Source organism: Meles meles, chromosome 12, assembly GCF_922984935.1.
Source record: "Meles meles chromosome 12, mMelMel3.1 paternal haplotype, whole genome shotgun sequence".
Taxonomy (NCBI): domain Eukaryota; kingdom Metazoa; phylum Chordata; class Mammalia; order Carnivora; family Mustelidae; genus Meles; species Meles meles.
Genome location: NC_060077.1, coordinates 10,557,400 through 10,573,535, shown reverse-complemented (window position 1 = coordinate 10,573,535; position 16,136 = coordinate 10,557,400). Strand labels below are relative to the sequence as shown.

General features: G+C 42.4%; 1 protein-coding gene across 7 annotated transcripts in view; it reads right to left on the bottom strand.

Annotated features, from left to right (window-relative positions):
• The window catches only part of HECTD4 (HECT domain E3 ubiquitin protein ligase 4), a 181,631-nt gene that overhangs the window by 97,003 nt on the left and 68,492 nt on the right, over positions 1–16,136 (bottom strand). For all 7 annotated transcript variants that reach the window (XM_046025933.1, XM_046025934.1, XM_046025937.1 and 4 more), the window contains exons 8-9: positions 4,696–4,888; positions 1,088–1,246 (exon numbers count right to left, since the gene is read on the bottom strand). In XM_046025933.1, the coding sequence (XP_045881889.1) occupies positions 1,088–1,246; positions 4,696–4,888 (352 nt within the window). The remainder of the gene's footprint in view (positions 1–1,087; positions 1,247–4,695; positions 4,889–16,136) is intronic.

The window sequence follows — 16,136 nt, the reverse complement described above, 5'->3', positions numbered from 1 at the left end:
AATTTGATTCTGAAGGCAAAAGAGCGTCCAGTTGTTACGCATATCTATATCTAAATCTCAAACACATGCAATGTGTTGAATGTATTTGAAATGGCCTAAAGGCTGATATTAGACACATGATATTGTACAAACTGCTGAGGTCAAATCTGTATCATCAGGCTTACAGTATGAAATGCCTTTTTGAAAGTCTATATGTGAAATACAATCCTTTAATGGGATAACTACAAATCATTCTGAGGACAGAATGTGAAAAAATTGGGAATGAAAAACAGATTTTAAAAACATTTTAATTTTATGTGTCTAAATAAATTTCAAGGAAAAACACGAAATGTTACCATATGTGAAAGGAACATTTGGGGTTTGTTATTTCTTAGAGCTACTCTAACATAACTTTATTGCATATGATCCCCAAACAATAGTGTGAGATACTACTTTTCTTTTATCTTTGCAGGTGGAAAAGCTGAGGCTTGGAGGGGTATACTTAATTAACATTGCTTTCTGAATTGGACATTTGTGGCTTCACATTTTGTTTATGTGTCCTAAAATGAAGGCATTTTACATACTTTATTATTTATTTATTTTCAAAGATTTTATTTATTTGACACAGAGAGACACACCGAGAGAGGGAACACAAGCAGGGGGAGTGGGAGAGGGTGAAGCAGGCTTCCCGCTGAGCAGGGAGCCCGATGTAGGGCTCGATCCCAGGACCTGGGATCATGACCTGAGCGGAAGGCAGACGCTTAACGACTGAGCCACCCAGGCGCCCCTCACATAGTTTATTTAATAGCTTTGGAATTCTATTCATAGTGGGTCAAGCTCTTGCCATGTCATCAGCAAATATGGCAAAAGAGTATTTCTCTAAAATTGTCTTGAACACACAGGATGATGGCTTTCAGAAGTGTACTACTGTATCATCTACAAAAATTATAGTTTTAATTCCCCTAACCTGTAACTATATCGATAAGTTTTGTTGTTTTCAACGAGCCACTGCAAACAACAGAGGAAGTTTAACATCATCAATAGGAGAGCCTTAAATTGCAAAGTCAGAGATAAATTGGGCAAAGTGCCACAAGTAAGACACACTTACTTTTTAGAGACGACAAACCACTTGTTCCCCCAAAAAGAGAACGGGTGGCAGAGCTGCCTGACCCCCCTGGGGGCGGGACCAGCATCACCAAGTATGTACCACAGGTATAGATGGGCGTTTTCCGAAGCATTTTCAGAGGCAGGCCACAGCTAGTATTTGCTGGGGAAAGGAATGGAAACAGCGATAAGAGTTTGACACCAGATTAATTTGATTGCCAAAACAGATTACAGTATGATGAAGGGGCCCCATATCCAAACAAGAATATGCCCAGATTTGGAAATCACAGCAATAAGAGGCAATCTAAGGAGAAATAATGATCTTCTGGCCCAGTATCCTGGCCCCAAGACCCCTGTTTCATGGTTGAACATTTTTTTTAAGATTTTATTTATTTATTTGACAGAGATATCACAAGTAGATGGAGAAGCAGGCAGAGAGAGAGGGGGAAGCAGGCTCCCCGCTGAGCAGAGAGCCTGATGCGGGGCTCGATCCCAGGACCCTGGGATCGTGACCTGAGCCGAAGGCAGAGGCTTTAACCCACTGAGCCACACAGGCGCCCCAAGCTGAACATTTCTAAAAGGTGTTCCCAATACCCAATATGCCTTTATGTCTCAAAACTTTGCTCAAAAGAATGAATCCTCGCATGGACTAGATCTCAGAATGAAAGAAGAATCCTGCTGTTTGTGCTTCCCAGAAACTACACTCCAACAGACATCTTTTCATTTTACACGGAACAAATTGTTAACAGGTTTGGCTTATTACGTTCATTACAAACAGCTCTGAACATGAAATCAGCCTGAAATTTCAATCTATAACTAATTAATAAGAATAAAACCTTTCACAGTATCTACGCAGGATAATTTTACATCTGCATGATTTATGAACCCCTTACATATGTTATATATTTATAACATATATAATTTGTATTAAATATATAACATATATATTTAGGGTCAGTGACAAGCTATATTATTTCTAACCAAGAGGTATAAAATGCATGCTAATCTCGGTCACTGGCAGATCTGAAAATGCATATTTAAGGATTTCCTACCTATTACTCTAGTGAGGACTGATAATGGCAACAGAAAGTCAATTGGAATGCTTTACCTAAGAAGCTGTCAGGGTGTAAAAACAGAATTGCCCAGATAGATGTAAAATTGCCTTTAGATGGTTTAGATTAGAAAAATGAGAAAAGCAAACCCTAATCTGTCAGATACTTGTTTTGAACGCCTGCTTCTAAACAGTTCCACTTAAAACTCCAAATCTTCATTCAGGGGCATACATTTCCCCACAGGAAGGAAACCCAAAAGGGGCAATGATTGGGAAATTAGCAACTTTGTGAGCATAACATTTTTACCAGGACGTTTTAATAGACATCATATTAACATGGCAACAGGTATTAGTTCATTTCAGAATAAAACATCCTAGACCCTTTGAATGCTAAACTGTCAAAAGTCACTTCATCTAATAACTGGTGAATTTTTATGCAGCAACATCATGTCACTGAATGTGCAGAGAATGAATATAAAAGTATGAGCTCTCATGTTTTGAATACAGTATCAGTTTTCACAGTTTTCTAAATATACCCTTGCCTTCTGAGTTCTCTTTCTGATTTCGCCCATATTTCCTTCTCTAACAAAGATTCCTTTAGTACTTCTATTGTTCAGGGTAGGAGTCAGTTTTCTCCCAAGGGATAAATCCAGATCAAGCCTTCAGCTTGTCAGGAAGCTGTTTATTTTGGTAAAAGGACCATTCTCTACAAAGTATTTCTACCATTCAAATTATCCATATACCCAAGTTATGACAATTATTAATAATTTCCTCACTTATATTTGATATAATACAGACCCATGAAAACAAAATTCCATCCTTAAGTTCTAATATGAATCAGTAAGTACTTAATTTGATAGCCATAATGAATTAATCGCAAACATTTTCTCTTCCCAACATTTCAGTGTGAAAGGATTAAAGCATAAAACTGCATTAAGTTCATTAAACATTAATTCAAATGCATTTTTCTATATATGGCATATTTTCTAGCCTTATATTTTACTACAGTCCATGGTTTGTTATAGAGTCACATAGTTGGTGTAATCTGCAAATTCATCAAGAATAATGGTTCTTGGGGCGCCTGGGTGGCTCAGTGGTTTAAGCCGCTGCCTTTGGCTCAGGTCATGATCTCAGGGTCCTGGGATCGAGTCCCGCATCGGGCTCTCTGCTTGGCAGGGAGCCTGCTTCCCTCTCACTCTCTCTGCCTGCCTCTCTGCCTACTTGTGATCTCTCTCTGTCAAATAAATAAATAAAATCTTTAAAAAAAAAAAAAAAGAATAATGGTTCTTAACCTTGTTTTGGCCATAGATGGCCTTGGAAGTCTGGTGAAGATCAGGATGGATACACTTAAGATGTATAAAGCTTTGGGCAGTGTGTTCATGAGCCTCTTAAGGGCTTATCTCAGGAAGTACAGAACAGTATGCTTAGTAGGCTTTTTTTTTATTTAAACAAAAAAGGAGGAAAATAAGAACACATAAGTTTGTCTTTAATTGTATTTGCATAAAGAAATTTTGTAAGGTTAAATAAAAACTAATAAATACAGCTACCTACAGGAGGCAGTGCAGGGGCAAAATGTATAACATGCCGAGATGTGAGACTAAGATTTCTTTGTACATACCTTTCTATATTGCTTCTACTTTCAAACTCTATAAACACATTACCTATTTAAAATATTAAAGTACAAACACTACGTGATAAATTCTAGAAAAAGCAACCTCCATTGTGGAAGGTTTGCCTCTTATTTGCTTGGCCAAGATTGTATTTAGTGAAGACAATGCTAAACATGAATTTTTTTACATTTATGAAGCATACGCTAAACATGAAATCAATTTACATTAATGATAAGGTATTTACAGTTAAAGACAGGGCTGTTTGAATTATTATAGATTCATGACAATTCATGTCTATAGCCAATATGTAATGGTTTGGAATTTAAAAAAAAAAAAAAAATGGATGGCCTGGAAATAAAAAGGCAAAGTACATAAAGGCAAGTGCTTTATATGGCACACCATGAGCACTCAATAAAATGTGCTGTCCAAGGGATGCCTGCCTGGCTCAGTCAGAGGAGCATGCGTTCTTGGTCTTGAAGTTGTGAGTTCAAGCCCCACACTGGGTGTAGAGATTACTAAAAATAAGTACACTTAAAAAAAAAAAAGATAAAAGTACTGCCCAAATTCCAGAGGCAACTCTCACAAACCACAAGCTGAATGTATCAAGCCATGAACAGGCTTGATACTCTGTACAATATCATGATGGTGAAGACCTGTCATCACATGTTTGCCTAAACCCATAGAATCCACACCACCAAGGGTATACTCTGGACTTGGGGTGATCATGTCAGGTCAATATAGGTTCACCAACTGCAACAAACATACCACCTCTAGGTAAGGGGGAGGACTGCGCATGTGTGGGGCAGGAGGTTTATGGGAAATTTCTCTACCTTCCTCTCAGTTTTGCTATGAACCTAAAACTGCTCTAGAAAATGAAGTCTTAAAAGATATATATGTAGCTGAGTGGAGATACACAAGATAAACAGATACAGTGAGTGAAGGGCAGCGTACCTGCTTGGTCTTCTTTCAGTGTGTTGGAGATGGTGGAGCCAGTAAGGGCAGCCAGCGTTGCGGACGGGGAGGCTCTGTAGCGTGAAAGTCTACTCAGAAGCATCTCATTAATGCTTTTTGCAGATTCGCCCTCTTTCCTCATCAGAATTGTGCGTTCCTGAAGCGGGTTGGCTACAAATACACCATTTTCAACCTAGTGGTTAAAGAAAAAGAGGTCATCCTTCAGTGATACTGGTTTCTACCAAGTCAGCAGATTTCTACTCAAAAATGGTATCATTGTGATCTGGCTGCTCAAAAGCTTTTCCAAAACCTGCCCCTGAGTAGATGTACACCTCAAAACTTAAGTGTTCTATAGAAACTACTGAGAACAGGGATGCCTGGGTAGCTCAGTGGGTTAGGGCCTCTGCCTCTGGCTCAGGTCGTGATTCCAGGGTCCTGGGATCGAGCCCCACAGGGCTCTCTGCTCAGTGGGGACCCTGCCTCCCCCTCTTTTTCTGCCTGCCTCTGCCTACTTGTGATCTCTGTCTGCCAAATAAATAAATAAAATCTTAAAAAAAAAAAAAAACAAAAACAAAACTACTGAGAACAGGGGCACCTGGGCAGTTGGCCCAGCAGGTTAATTAAGCTTCTGCCTTTGGCTGAGGTCATGATCCCAGGGTCCTGGGATTCAGCCCCACATCAGGCTCCCTGCTCAGCAGGGAGGCTGCTTCCCCCTCTCTCTCTGCCTGCTCTCTGCCTACTTGTGATCTCTGTCAAATAAATAAATAAAATTAAAAAAAAAAATAAACAAACAACTGAGAACAAAAGAAAGGCAAGGTAAGTTTGAGCTTTCATTTTTCCTAACAGCATAGATTCTAAAAGCAGTGAGCCACGTTTTATTTTTTTGAATTTTTAAATTTTTCTTTTTTTTCAGTGAACCAAGTTTAAGAGGTTCTACAAAAGGCAGTTGATTAAAATTCTCTGTATTGAATTCCACAGGCAGCTCTCCCTAATTACAAGCTTCTGACAGGTACAAGTAAGATGAGAGGAAAACAAATCAATCCATTTCTGATTTACGATTAAGTACAACTAGGAAGATAATGTCTTCTTGAAATATAATTAGTGGCTAAAATCCAAATTCTGTACTGACAGCAGTTGACATTAGCCCCAGCTGCTTGGGCGCTGGCGCGGCAATCCTGGAGAAAGGCAGACTTTGTCTACTACAAATACATGCCAGCAGCAGCTGGATCCTTGCTGGGGCTCAGCAGTTCTTCCTTCAACACTTGATTCGCCAACACAATCTCTGCAGTGGGGATTCCAAAATTCCTTCAATTTCAAGCTTGACTTTCAGCAGAGTACCTAGCTGGCTTTCCTGCTGAAAAGATCCAGACCACTTCCTGGAGGCTGCTCCCACCCATCTCTCTTCCAATTCAAGTATCTGTATTCAGCCTCATTTATCCTTCTTTTCCTCTGAATTCAGAGGAAGAAGTGCGTTCGCCTCCTGCAGTTTAAGGTTAACTCTTCTGCTTCTGCCTCCTAACTGCTCCCTTAATTAACTCCCTTCTGCCCTGTTATTGTCAGTCTTCCTTATGTCTTCCTTCTTGCTGGTTTCAAGTATACACAGACCTTAAACAAGACCTTGGCGGCCCACTCAAGCACCCTCCTTTTTCTCCACTTCCATTCACTGGTGAACATCTCAAATTACATCTCATGCTTCTGCATCTTCCTGTTCCCTTCTAGACCCAAGCTGCTGGATCTGGCAGGAGCCCCAGAGACTGATGCCACTAGCAAAGGCAAATGGGACCGGCCCGCTGCTCTGGGCTAGAGAGGACAAGAGGGGATGCGAGGGCAGAGAGGCAAGGCTTAACAGAGGCAAATAAAAAGCAAAGGAGTTCAACTTGAAAGGTCGGTAACAGAGAAGAAGAAAGCAAGCAAATTCAGAAGTATAGCCAGGAAAGGTCCCAGAGAGGGCTGCACAGAGTTGGGGAGACCTTTATGACACATTCACAAGTGATGAGAGACTCTTGGACTTTGGACTCTTGGAGAGTCTAAAAATTCTATTTCTATTTCCTTGCCCCTTCTTCCCCTTTAGAGGGCTTAACTCCACCTCCTCCAACAAGTGGACATGCGTGATGGTCTACGTATAACCTGAAACTAAAACCATCTACCTCTTCCTTATCTTCCATGTGGGCTATACTATGTTTGCCAGGCTTCTTGGGGCTCTCTTTCCACAGTTTTGGTAGAACACAATCCTGGTTTGGGTCTTTTTAATATGAACACTGACCTCTGTGTAAGGTACTCTGTTAGTGAGCTGAACTAACACAGTCCCTGCCCTCCTTGCTCTCGTATTTTTTGGTTCCACAATCTCCACTTGCTTGCACAGAAGCCTGCCTGGGATTAGACCCAGCCTCTGGTGTCTGAGACCTCTGCCTGGAACAATGTGTCCCCACTTCTTCCCGTGGCTGGCTCTTTCCACTCATTCAGGTCTCAGGCAGAACATCACCTCCTCAAAGAGACCTTCCAGACGACCAGTCCAAAGGAGAGTCTCCTCCACCCCTTCCCAAGCCAGAGCACATCACCCTGTCCTGTTACCCACACAGCGCTTACGGCTCTCTGAAGTTATCTTACTCATCAATTCATTTATTCTTTGCTCATCTACCTCCCCCACCCCGAAAGAATGCCGGCTCCCCCCAAAACAGGGATTCTGCTTGCATTGTTCACCAAAAACATCTTCGGCTCTCAAGGGACAGCAGTAAATACTTGATGCCTGACTGAATAAACAAACCGGCATCCTCACTTGAATCCAATCCCACTTCTTTGTGGTGTGACTCCCACGTTCCTATAAACAGACGCGTCCTTGCTACTGAGATCCAGTCCCACCTTCTCTGACTGCCTCCCACTCCCCGGCATTTCCTCTCAAATAGCCTACTGTCGCCTAAAATGTAACACAGCCACAGCGTTCTCCCCCACCCTCCAGCTAGAGCAACCTTTACCGAGCAGAGCTCTATTTATGTCCCACAACTCTAAGAAGAACCCTTCAAAGGCATCCAAGATAAAAATCAATCACTCTAAGCTTGGCATTCAAAAGCATTACCCAATCTGCCCCATGAGAAAAATCAATGGAGACCTACAAAAAAACGATGCTATTGTGCTCAAGTACTTTGCTTTGAAAACACGGAGCTGTCGGTAGAGCACCTGGGGCAGCAAAGAGGGCTGCAGTTTGGTGCACGGAGTGGTAAATCTGGGAACCTCTACTTGGCAGAGAAGCTCTTCAGGACTGCAAAGCTACCGATCTAGAAAGGAGGGAAAGAGCCCAGGAGGAGTCAGCAGCAGTGAGTTTGTAGCTCCAAGAAGCTTCCCTCCCGGAAGCCTCCTGGCAGAGGCCACCATCCTCCTAAGCCTGAGGACTGAACCAGCCTCTTACGTGGCCTCCTGTCTCCACCTGGACACCCTCATGCTCTCCTCTCTGCACACCAGCCAATGGTCACTCACCAACATAAACAAAACCATGGCCTTCTGGTCTCAGAACCCTGCAGTAGCCTCCCAACACACTTAAAATAAAACCCAAACTACTATGAAGGCCCATACGGTCCATCCTCCACGGACTTCCCAGCCTCGCCTGCTTCTGTTCACCCTTCCTCACTATGCTTTAGGTCACACTGGCCTTCTGTCACATCTCCAGAGTGCCACACTTCCTCCTAACTCCAGGCCTTGTGACTCGCTGTTCCCCCTTCCTGGATTCAACGACTATTCCAGTTTGCTCAGGCCTGTCCTGGTTTTAGCGCCAAGAATCCCACGAGCGGAGAAATCTCAGCCCCAGGTAAACTGGGATGCTTGGTCACCCTATCCATCAGGAGGGACGGTGCTTATCATTCAGGTCTCAGCTCCAGTGTCCTTCCTTAGAAAGACCGGATCTGCCAGGTGAACTTCAGCTGCTCCCCACCTCCACCCCACTCACTGTCAGCTCACCCTGTTTTATTTTCTCGCCTCTTTCATTTATCTCTAGCTGAAACGGTTTTGTTGTTTCTTACTATCTCCCCACCCTCCTGTGAGCTCCTTTAAAACAAAGGTCTGTTACCCTGCTACCCAGACAAAGAGTAGTAGTAGGTACGAGATGAATACTGATGAATGAAGGGCATCTCAGTCATCCAGATCATAATTTAAAGGAAATAATAAACCTGTGGGGAAAAGAGAAGGGACCTAGAGTGCCCATTACTATGCTGACCATATGTTTAGGAAGGGACATAAAGAGGACAAAATAGCAATAAAATGGTCACTGAATCTCTCTGAAGAACAGCGGTTTATGGAGAGTGTGTACATGTGGGGGCAGGAAGACCTCAGCACAAAACAGAAGATGTAAAAAATGTGCTCTGAAAAGGCAAGAAAGGAGTTATAGAAGATTCTGTTATTCCGCAGTCTTTTTATTTTTTTATTTTTTTATTTTTTTTTTTTAAAGATTTTATTTATTTATTTGACAGAGAGAGATCACAAGTAGGCAGAGAGGCAGGCAGAGAGAGAGGAGGAAGCAGGCTCCCCACGGAGCAGAGAGCCCGATGCGGGGCTCGATCCCAGGACCCTGGGATCATGACCTGAGCCGAAGGCAGCGGCTTAATCCACTGAGCCACCCAGGCGCCCCATGTTATTCCGCAGTCTTAAGGACCAGTGTCTAAGTGTCTTAGAACTGCAAAAGACTGTGGCTCCAAGTGGCAGGCTAGGACACTGGTGGCCCCAGGGAATGATGCAACCTGAAGTCATGCTCTCATTTAGTTTCCTCGCACACTGACTCTGGCCTTGGCCACCAGAAAGCATGATGCAAGCAGAGGCTTGAGGAGCACTTGTGCTCTTGAAAAGCCAGAGAATAAGAGGCAGTCTTGACCATTACAGCCCCAGTCAAGCTCCCAGCTGAATGAAGCTGCAGAGGTGACCTCAGCTTCCCCACACACAGAAGGACTACCACCCAACTGAGTCCCACCAACCTCTAAATCATTACTGCTAGCAGTCAGTTTTGAGCTTGTTTGTTGAGCAGTTAATTGAAATACCCCCAAAGTCAGAGATTGTTCCATATTAATAGTTTGTTAGATAGAACATTCTCTATATTCCCTTTCTTTACGTTGTGCTAATTATATTCCTATAGTCCACCTTATGTCATGATTACTTATCTACTCCATTCTGAGTGAATCAGAACTCATTTTGAGAGACCAGCACAGCCAGTAAGATCCTGCTGATTACCTATGCATTTTAGCCAGCCCTCAATCTTTCTGTTTTCCCCTGATGCTAAATACCAGTACACCTATTTTGTAGATCAGACTCAGCTGATTTTTCATAAGAAATGACAACGAAAGAAGCCGGTGATATTTGAGATGCCAAAAATAGGTTTTTAGTTATTTAATTTCTGGGAGCACCTGGGTGGCTCAGTTGGTCAAGTGCCCAACTCCTGATTTCAGCTGGGTCATGTAGGGTCATGAGATCAAGCTCTGTGTGGGGCTCTATGCTGGGCATGGACTCTGCTTGACAGTCTCTCTCTCTCTCTCTCTCTCTCCCTCTCCCCCCAACCTGCACTCACATTCACACCTTCTCAAAAAAATACAGATCTGTCTCCTGATTATAAAACTAAAAATGGTCTCTTCTACAGCTGTTTAGTCTCTTTACGAATCTTTAAATCTTGCTTTATTCTTGACCCAAAAGCTGCCATGAACTATTAAAACCAGAGCCTGCTCAAAACTCTCTAAGAGCTCCTCATGTCCCCTCTAATAAAATCCAAGTACCTTACAAGGCCCTACATGAAATGGTCCCATCTACCTATCTGACCTTACCCATCACCACCCTCTCACTACTCACTTGCATGAGGTACAGAAATGTGTATAACATGTGGCTCTTGATCTCAGGGTTGTGAGTTCAAGCCCCACACTGGGCATAAGATTTATTTATTTTTTTTTTTAAAGGAGGGGGTGGCACCTGGCTGGCTCAGTTGGTAGGGCATGCAACTTTTGATTTCAGGGTTTTGAGTTCAAACCCCATGCTGGCACAGAGCTTACTTTAAAAAAAAAAAAAAAAAGTATAACAAATTAGCATTTGTGTAAAAACAGAAAATGAAAAAATGTGCATGTGTATCTGTACATGCCCATATTAGGAAGAATACAGAAAAACGTGTTAACATTATTTGCCTCTATGGAGGGAAGAAAATGAATTAGAAGGCGGGTAGGTGGGAGACTTTTGTATCATTTGAATTCTTAGAACTATATAAATAGACTATTTTTAAAAGTATTCAAAACAAGGTAACCATCACTAAATTTGGAGAGAAATTTATCAGTACTCCCAAGTTTCTGAGTGAAATCATAATTCATAGTAAACCTAATTCTTTCCAATAATTACCATTAGGCACATCTAAGCAGCAAATATTTATACTATTTAGAAACCAAAATTTTCCATGAATCAGAAAAATAAAGAATTTTAGTCTTCAGCCTTTTCAAAAACGAAACCCTGCCATTTGTGACTACATGGATGGGCCTTGAGAGTATTACACTCAGTGAATAAATCTGACTGAGAAAGACTGTATGATCTCCCTTTGGAAGACAAAAAAGGTCAAACTCACAGAAACAGAAAAAACTGTGGTTGCCAGAGGCTGTGGGGCGAGAGAGATGGGAGATGTTGGTCTAAGAGTACAAACTCTCAGAAAATGAGTGAGTTCTGGGGATCTCTACAGCATGGTGACTACGGCTAATCACAAAGTATACTTAGAAGTTATTAAGAGCATATCTTAAGTGGTGACATACATGCACAGAAACGTGGTAGACACACGACGTGACAGATATTACCTAACTTGAAATCGGTAATCATTTCACAATATACGCTGATGGCAAACCATCACCTTAAAAGTTTATTTTTTGTCAGCAGTACCTCAATAAATGGGGGGGGGGGGGCGTTGAATAAGCTTTTTTGTTTGGTTTGGCCAAGGCAGTTCATCAGAGGGCTATGACTATGGCAATTTTGAAGATGACTTTATTATCTGTTCAATAAGTTAAAATTTTAAAAACAAAGTTGAAAATACTTCAACAATCCCCACAGTCTACTCTACTACCTCCCTCTTCTTTCTCTCCTTTTTCTCATGACAAACCTCTAGAGAGAATTAGCTGTTCTTCTCATCTTACCTTCTTCACCACAATCAACCGACTACCTGCCTTCACTCCTCTGATTCCCCACAACGGCTGTTGCTAAGGCTACTATCCATGGCCTCCATATTCTCCAATCAATGACCTCTTTCAACTTCAATGTTGACTTCTCAACACAATTCAATGCTATTAACCAAGTTCTTCTTTTTATAAAAATTTACTTGAGGGCGTTTGGCTGGCCCAGTTGGTGGAGCATGTGATTCCTGATCTTGGGGTCAGGGGTCTGAGCCCCACACTGACATAAAGATTACTAAAAATTCACTTAAAATTTTTAAGCCCATTTTTAAACTTTTAAAACAAAAAGATGATGGAAAGCAAGCCTTGCTAGAGGTAACCGTTTTATTTATTTTTTTTAAGATTTTTGAGAGAAAGAGAGAGCATGTGCAGAGAAAGGGGCAGAGGGAGAGGGAGAAGGAGAGGGACAGGCAGACTCCCCACTGAGTGGGGATCCCAACATGAGACTCAATCCCAGGACCATGACGCAAGGGTAAGTCAGATACTTAACCAACCAAGCTACCCAGGTGCCCTGAGGCAACCAATTTCTGATGCTTCCATTCATCCAACGAATATTTTGTAAACACCTACTGTGTGCCAAGCATTGTTCCAGGTGCTGGGGACACAGCAGTCAACAAGAGACCCAAATCCCTACCCATCTGGGGCTGACATTCTAGGCCAAGGATAGTCAACAGATAAGTAAATAAGTGGATAATAATGAGTTATAAAGAAAAACAAAGCAGGGTAAAAGGGATAAGAAAGGATAGGATTTAATTTCGTATAAAATATTTTACTTAGAGAGATCGGCTCATGCATGAGTGAGAGTGTCAGGGGCCAGGCGTGAGGCGGGCAGAGGGTGAGGGAATCTCAGGCAGACTCCGCATTCTGCCTGCAGGGTACAGCATGGGGCTTGAGCCCATGACCCAGAGATCATGACCTGAGCTGAAATCATGAGTCAGACAACCAACTGAGCCACCCAGGTGCCCCACATATAAAATGTTTTCTATAGAATGGTAAGGAAGTTCTTTTTAATAAGGTGCTTATTGGGGTAGAGACCTAAAAAACGTGAAAACAAGCCTCATGGTTATCTGTGAGAGGAAAGCACGACGGCCCCGAGGTGGGAGTGCACTTGGTGTGTTTGAGGGTGAGCAAGGAAGCTGGCTGTGGCTAGAGCAGTGTGAAAGATGGAGGGCTGCAGGTGCAGACAATAGTAGGTGAAGGGGTGAAGGTGAAGGGCTCAACCCTGGGGTTGAGCAGACCCCATTTGCTGACTATAGATGGAGTTTGGGAGGGAAAAGAGGATTCAAGTGTAACACTAAAGGTCTCTGGGCAGCAGTGGAAGGACAGAGACACCATCAACTGAGATGGGAAAGCCAGGAAGAGCAGCTCTGGGGTAAAATCAGGAGTATGGCTGGGGGCATATTTAGCTTGCAGTGATGATCAGACTTCCAACTGGAAAAGTCTCCTATCCTGTGCATAAAAATATCACAACCACATCGGTATGCAGCCAGAGCTCTGGGGGACAGGTTCTGGCTAAACAGATTTGAGCACCAACAATACACTGAGGTGTTTGAAGCTACCTAACAGTAGGAGACCAGCCAGAGAGTAAGAGCAGACAGCGATGGAAGGCATCCTGGAAACAGGTCCCGAAGAACGTAATTGTTGAGAGGTAGCGAAGATGGGGCTGAGCAGGAACAACCAGTAGCAGGAAAGTCCTAGGAGAGGTCCCACAAGCCAACTGAAACCGTTTCAGGAATGAGGGAGTGATAAACCACATTAAATACTGCTAAAAGGTCAAGTAAAAAGACAAGGAAGTTGACCTTGAACTCGGTAAGGTGCAAGTCCCTGGCAAATGTGGAAGAGCTAGCGGTCTTGGTGGCGTGGGATGAGGATACAAGACTGACTACAGCAGGCTCAAGACTGAATGGAAGGAAAGAACACAAAAACAGTAAGAATAAACTCTTACAAATGTAGTGCTGTAAAGGGAAGCCAAAGATAGGAGAGTGGAGGTGGGTATGGGTCAAGGGAGTTGTTTTTGTTGTTTTTCTTTCCTTACAAGACAGGATATCCTCTTATGTATTTGTATGCTGTGGTGAATGACCCACGGAGAGGAAAGCCATTAATGCAGGAGGACAAATGCAGAAGGAATCCACCCTCCCCCCAACTTTTATTACACAGCAGGTAGTGAATATAGTATTCTGAACCTAGCTTTCTGCACTCAACAGCGTAACTTGGCAATTCATCTAGTTGGCCTATGCAGATCCGCCTCACACTTCCTAACGGCTACACAGGGTTCCATCCCATAGACGTACCAGAGGCAATAAGCCAGAGATCCGTGTTTAGCATTTTAGAAGCTGCTAAACCAGTGGCTAGTGTTGCTTTATTTATTTGATTAAAACTTTCAAACATACAACAACAGAGAACAGTCTAATGAACCTCCTTCAGGATTCAGCTAGGACCCACATACTGCCAGAGCGGTTTGACCTACCATTTTTTTTGCTCAAGCATTCGAAAGCAGATCTCAGACATGTAATTCTACTTCTGAATACTTTGCTACACATCTCTAAAAATGTGGACATTTTTATAGAGCCACAATTAACATACTTCAAAAAAGTTAAACTCTTGGTTTAATATTCAAATTCTAAAGTCTCTAAAATATTTTTTAATGGTTTGATACAGACTCCAAAAAGGATTCAAAGGTTGTTCCTTTAATCTAACACAGGTTCCTTCAGCCCCAACTTTTCATTTAGTGCCACTGACAGAGGCTATTTTAGTTGTTCTGTTTCCTCCAGGGCAGGTATGGGCTTTTGACTGTACAACTATAGGTCTCAAAATATCTTTGTTGTCTTCCCACTTGAGGGACCTTTTGCATGACTAACTTCTGGGCTGCAAATCAGTTTCCCTCTGAATTTTGAGAGAACTACTCGGTTTTTATGTCTGATAATGCTACTGAATAGGAGGGGGCTTTCCTTATTCCTCAATTGTACAGGATTTTATCTCTAGAAGCTTCAGAACTTTCTTTTTACCCCTGATCATCTGAAATTTCAGGATGATATGCCGCCGTGTGGGAATTTTTAGTTCACTGTGTCAGAGACCAGTTAATCTAGACACCAGGGTCCTTTCGTCTGATGTTTCTCTTGCATTCCCTCTTTGATCATGCTGTCCTCTTTGTTTTCTGTTCTCTTTTTGGAATGCCTATTACTAGGACTGTAGCGGGATTGCTCCTTACATTTTCTTTTTTTTATCTCTTCTCTCGTATTTACTGTTCTTTATTCTATTCTGTCCTGCTTTCTGGGAGATTTCTTATTTTCAACCCTTTTATTTTTTCAATGTTGACAACCCTAGTCTTCATTTCCAGGAGCTCTTGCCGATTCTCTGGTCTTTTCTCCTGACCTCTTGTGTTGTATGAGTGCAAGATCTTCTCAATGCCCACAGTGTTAGTGTTTACAAAGTTTTATTCTACTTCTATTGGCTCTTTTTCTGATTTTTAATTTTCATATTGGAGGCTTCCCTCATTGGTCTAGAAATCCTCGGTTGTCTAAATTTTTAATAAGGTATTTTTTTTTTATTTTTTATTTTTTTTAAGATTTATTTATTTATTTGACAGACAGAGATCACAAGCAGGCAGAGAGGCAGGCAGAGAGAGAGGAGGAAGCAGGCCTCCTGATGAGCAGAAAGCCCCACGCGGGGCTCGATCCCAGGATCCTGGGATCACGACCCGAGCCAAGGCAGAGGCTTTAACCCACTGAGCCACCCAGGTGCCCCAATAAGGTACTTTTTAAATGTGCACAAAAGAACAACAAGCTCCCCCATGGGGCCATCACCTGGCTTCAATAGTTTAAAAAAAATGTTGGCAGTTTTTTCTTCCCCTCCACACATACCTCTCTCCAAAGTTTGGGGTTTTGTTGGGTTGGGTTTTGTTTTGTCTTGTTTCTGGGTTGTGTGGATTTCTTGGGTTGCTGTTTTTTTGTTGTTATTTTGTTTTGGTATCTGCTCTTTTTTAAACAGCTCAGCACTGAACAGCAATGCTGTGCACATGGCTGAGGCTTGCTTACTGGAGACCTCACTAGTGATTCACTAGGGCAGCAAGCCTTTTCCTTAAATGAACCCTAATGTCCGTACATGGAGATCTTTTTTCCAGAGTCATTCAGTTTCTTCAGAAAATAAAGTCCAGTCTTTCACCCAGGCAGCCAAAGTACAAACGTGTACACCAGCAAAGGGGAGCACAGCTCCTTTTATTAACTTTCAGCCTCTAGGCCTCGCACCATGGCTCTACACCACACCTCATGCCCCCAATTC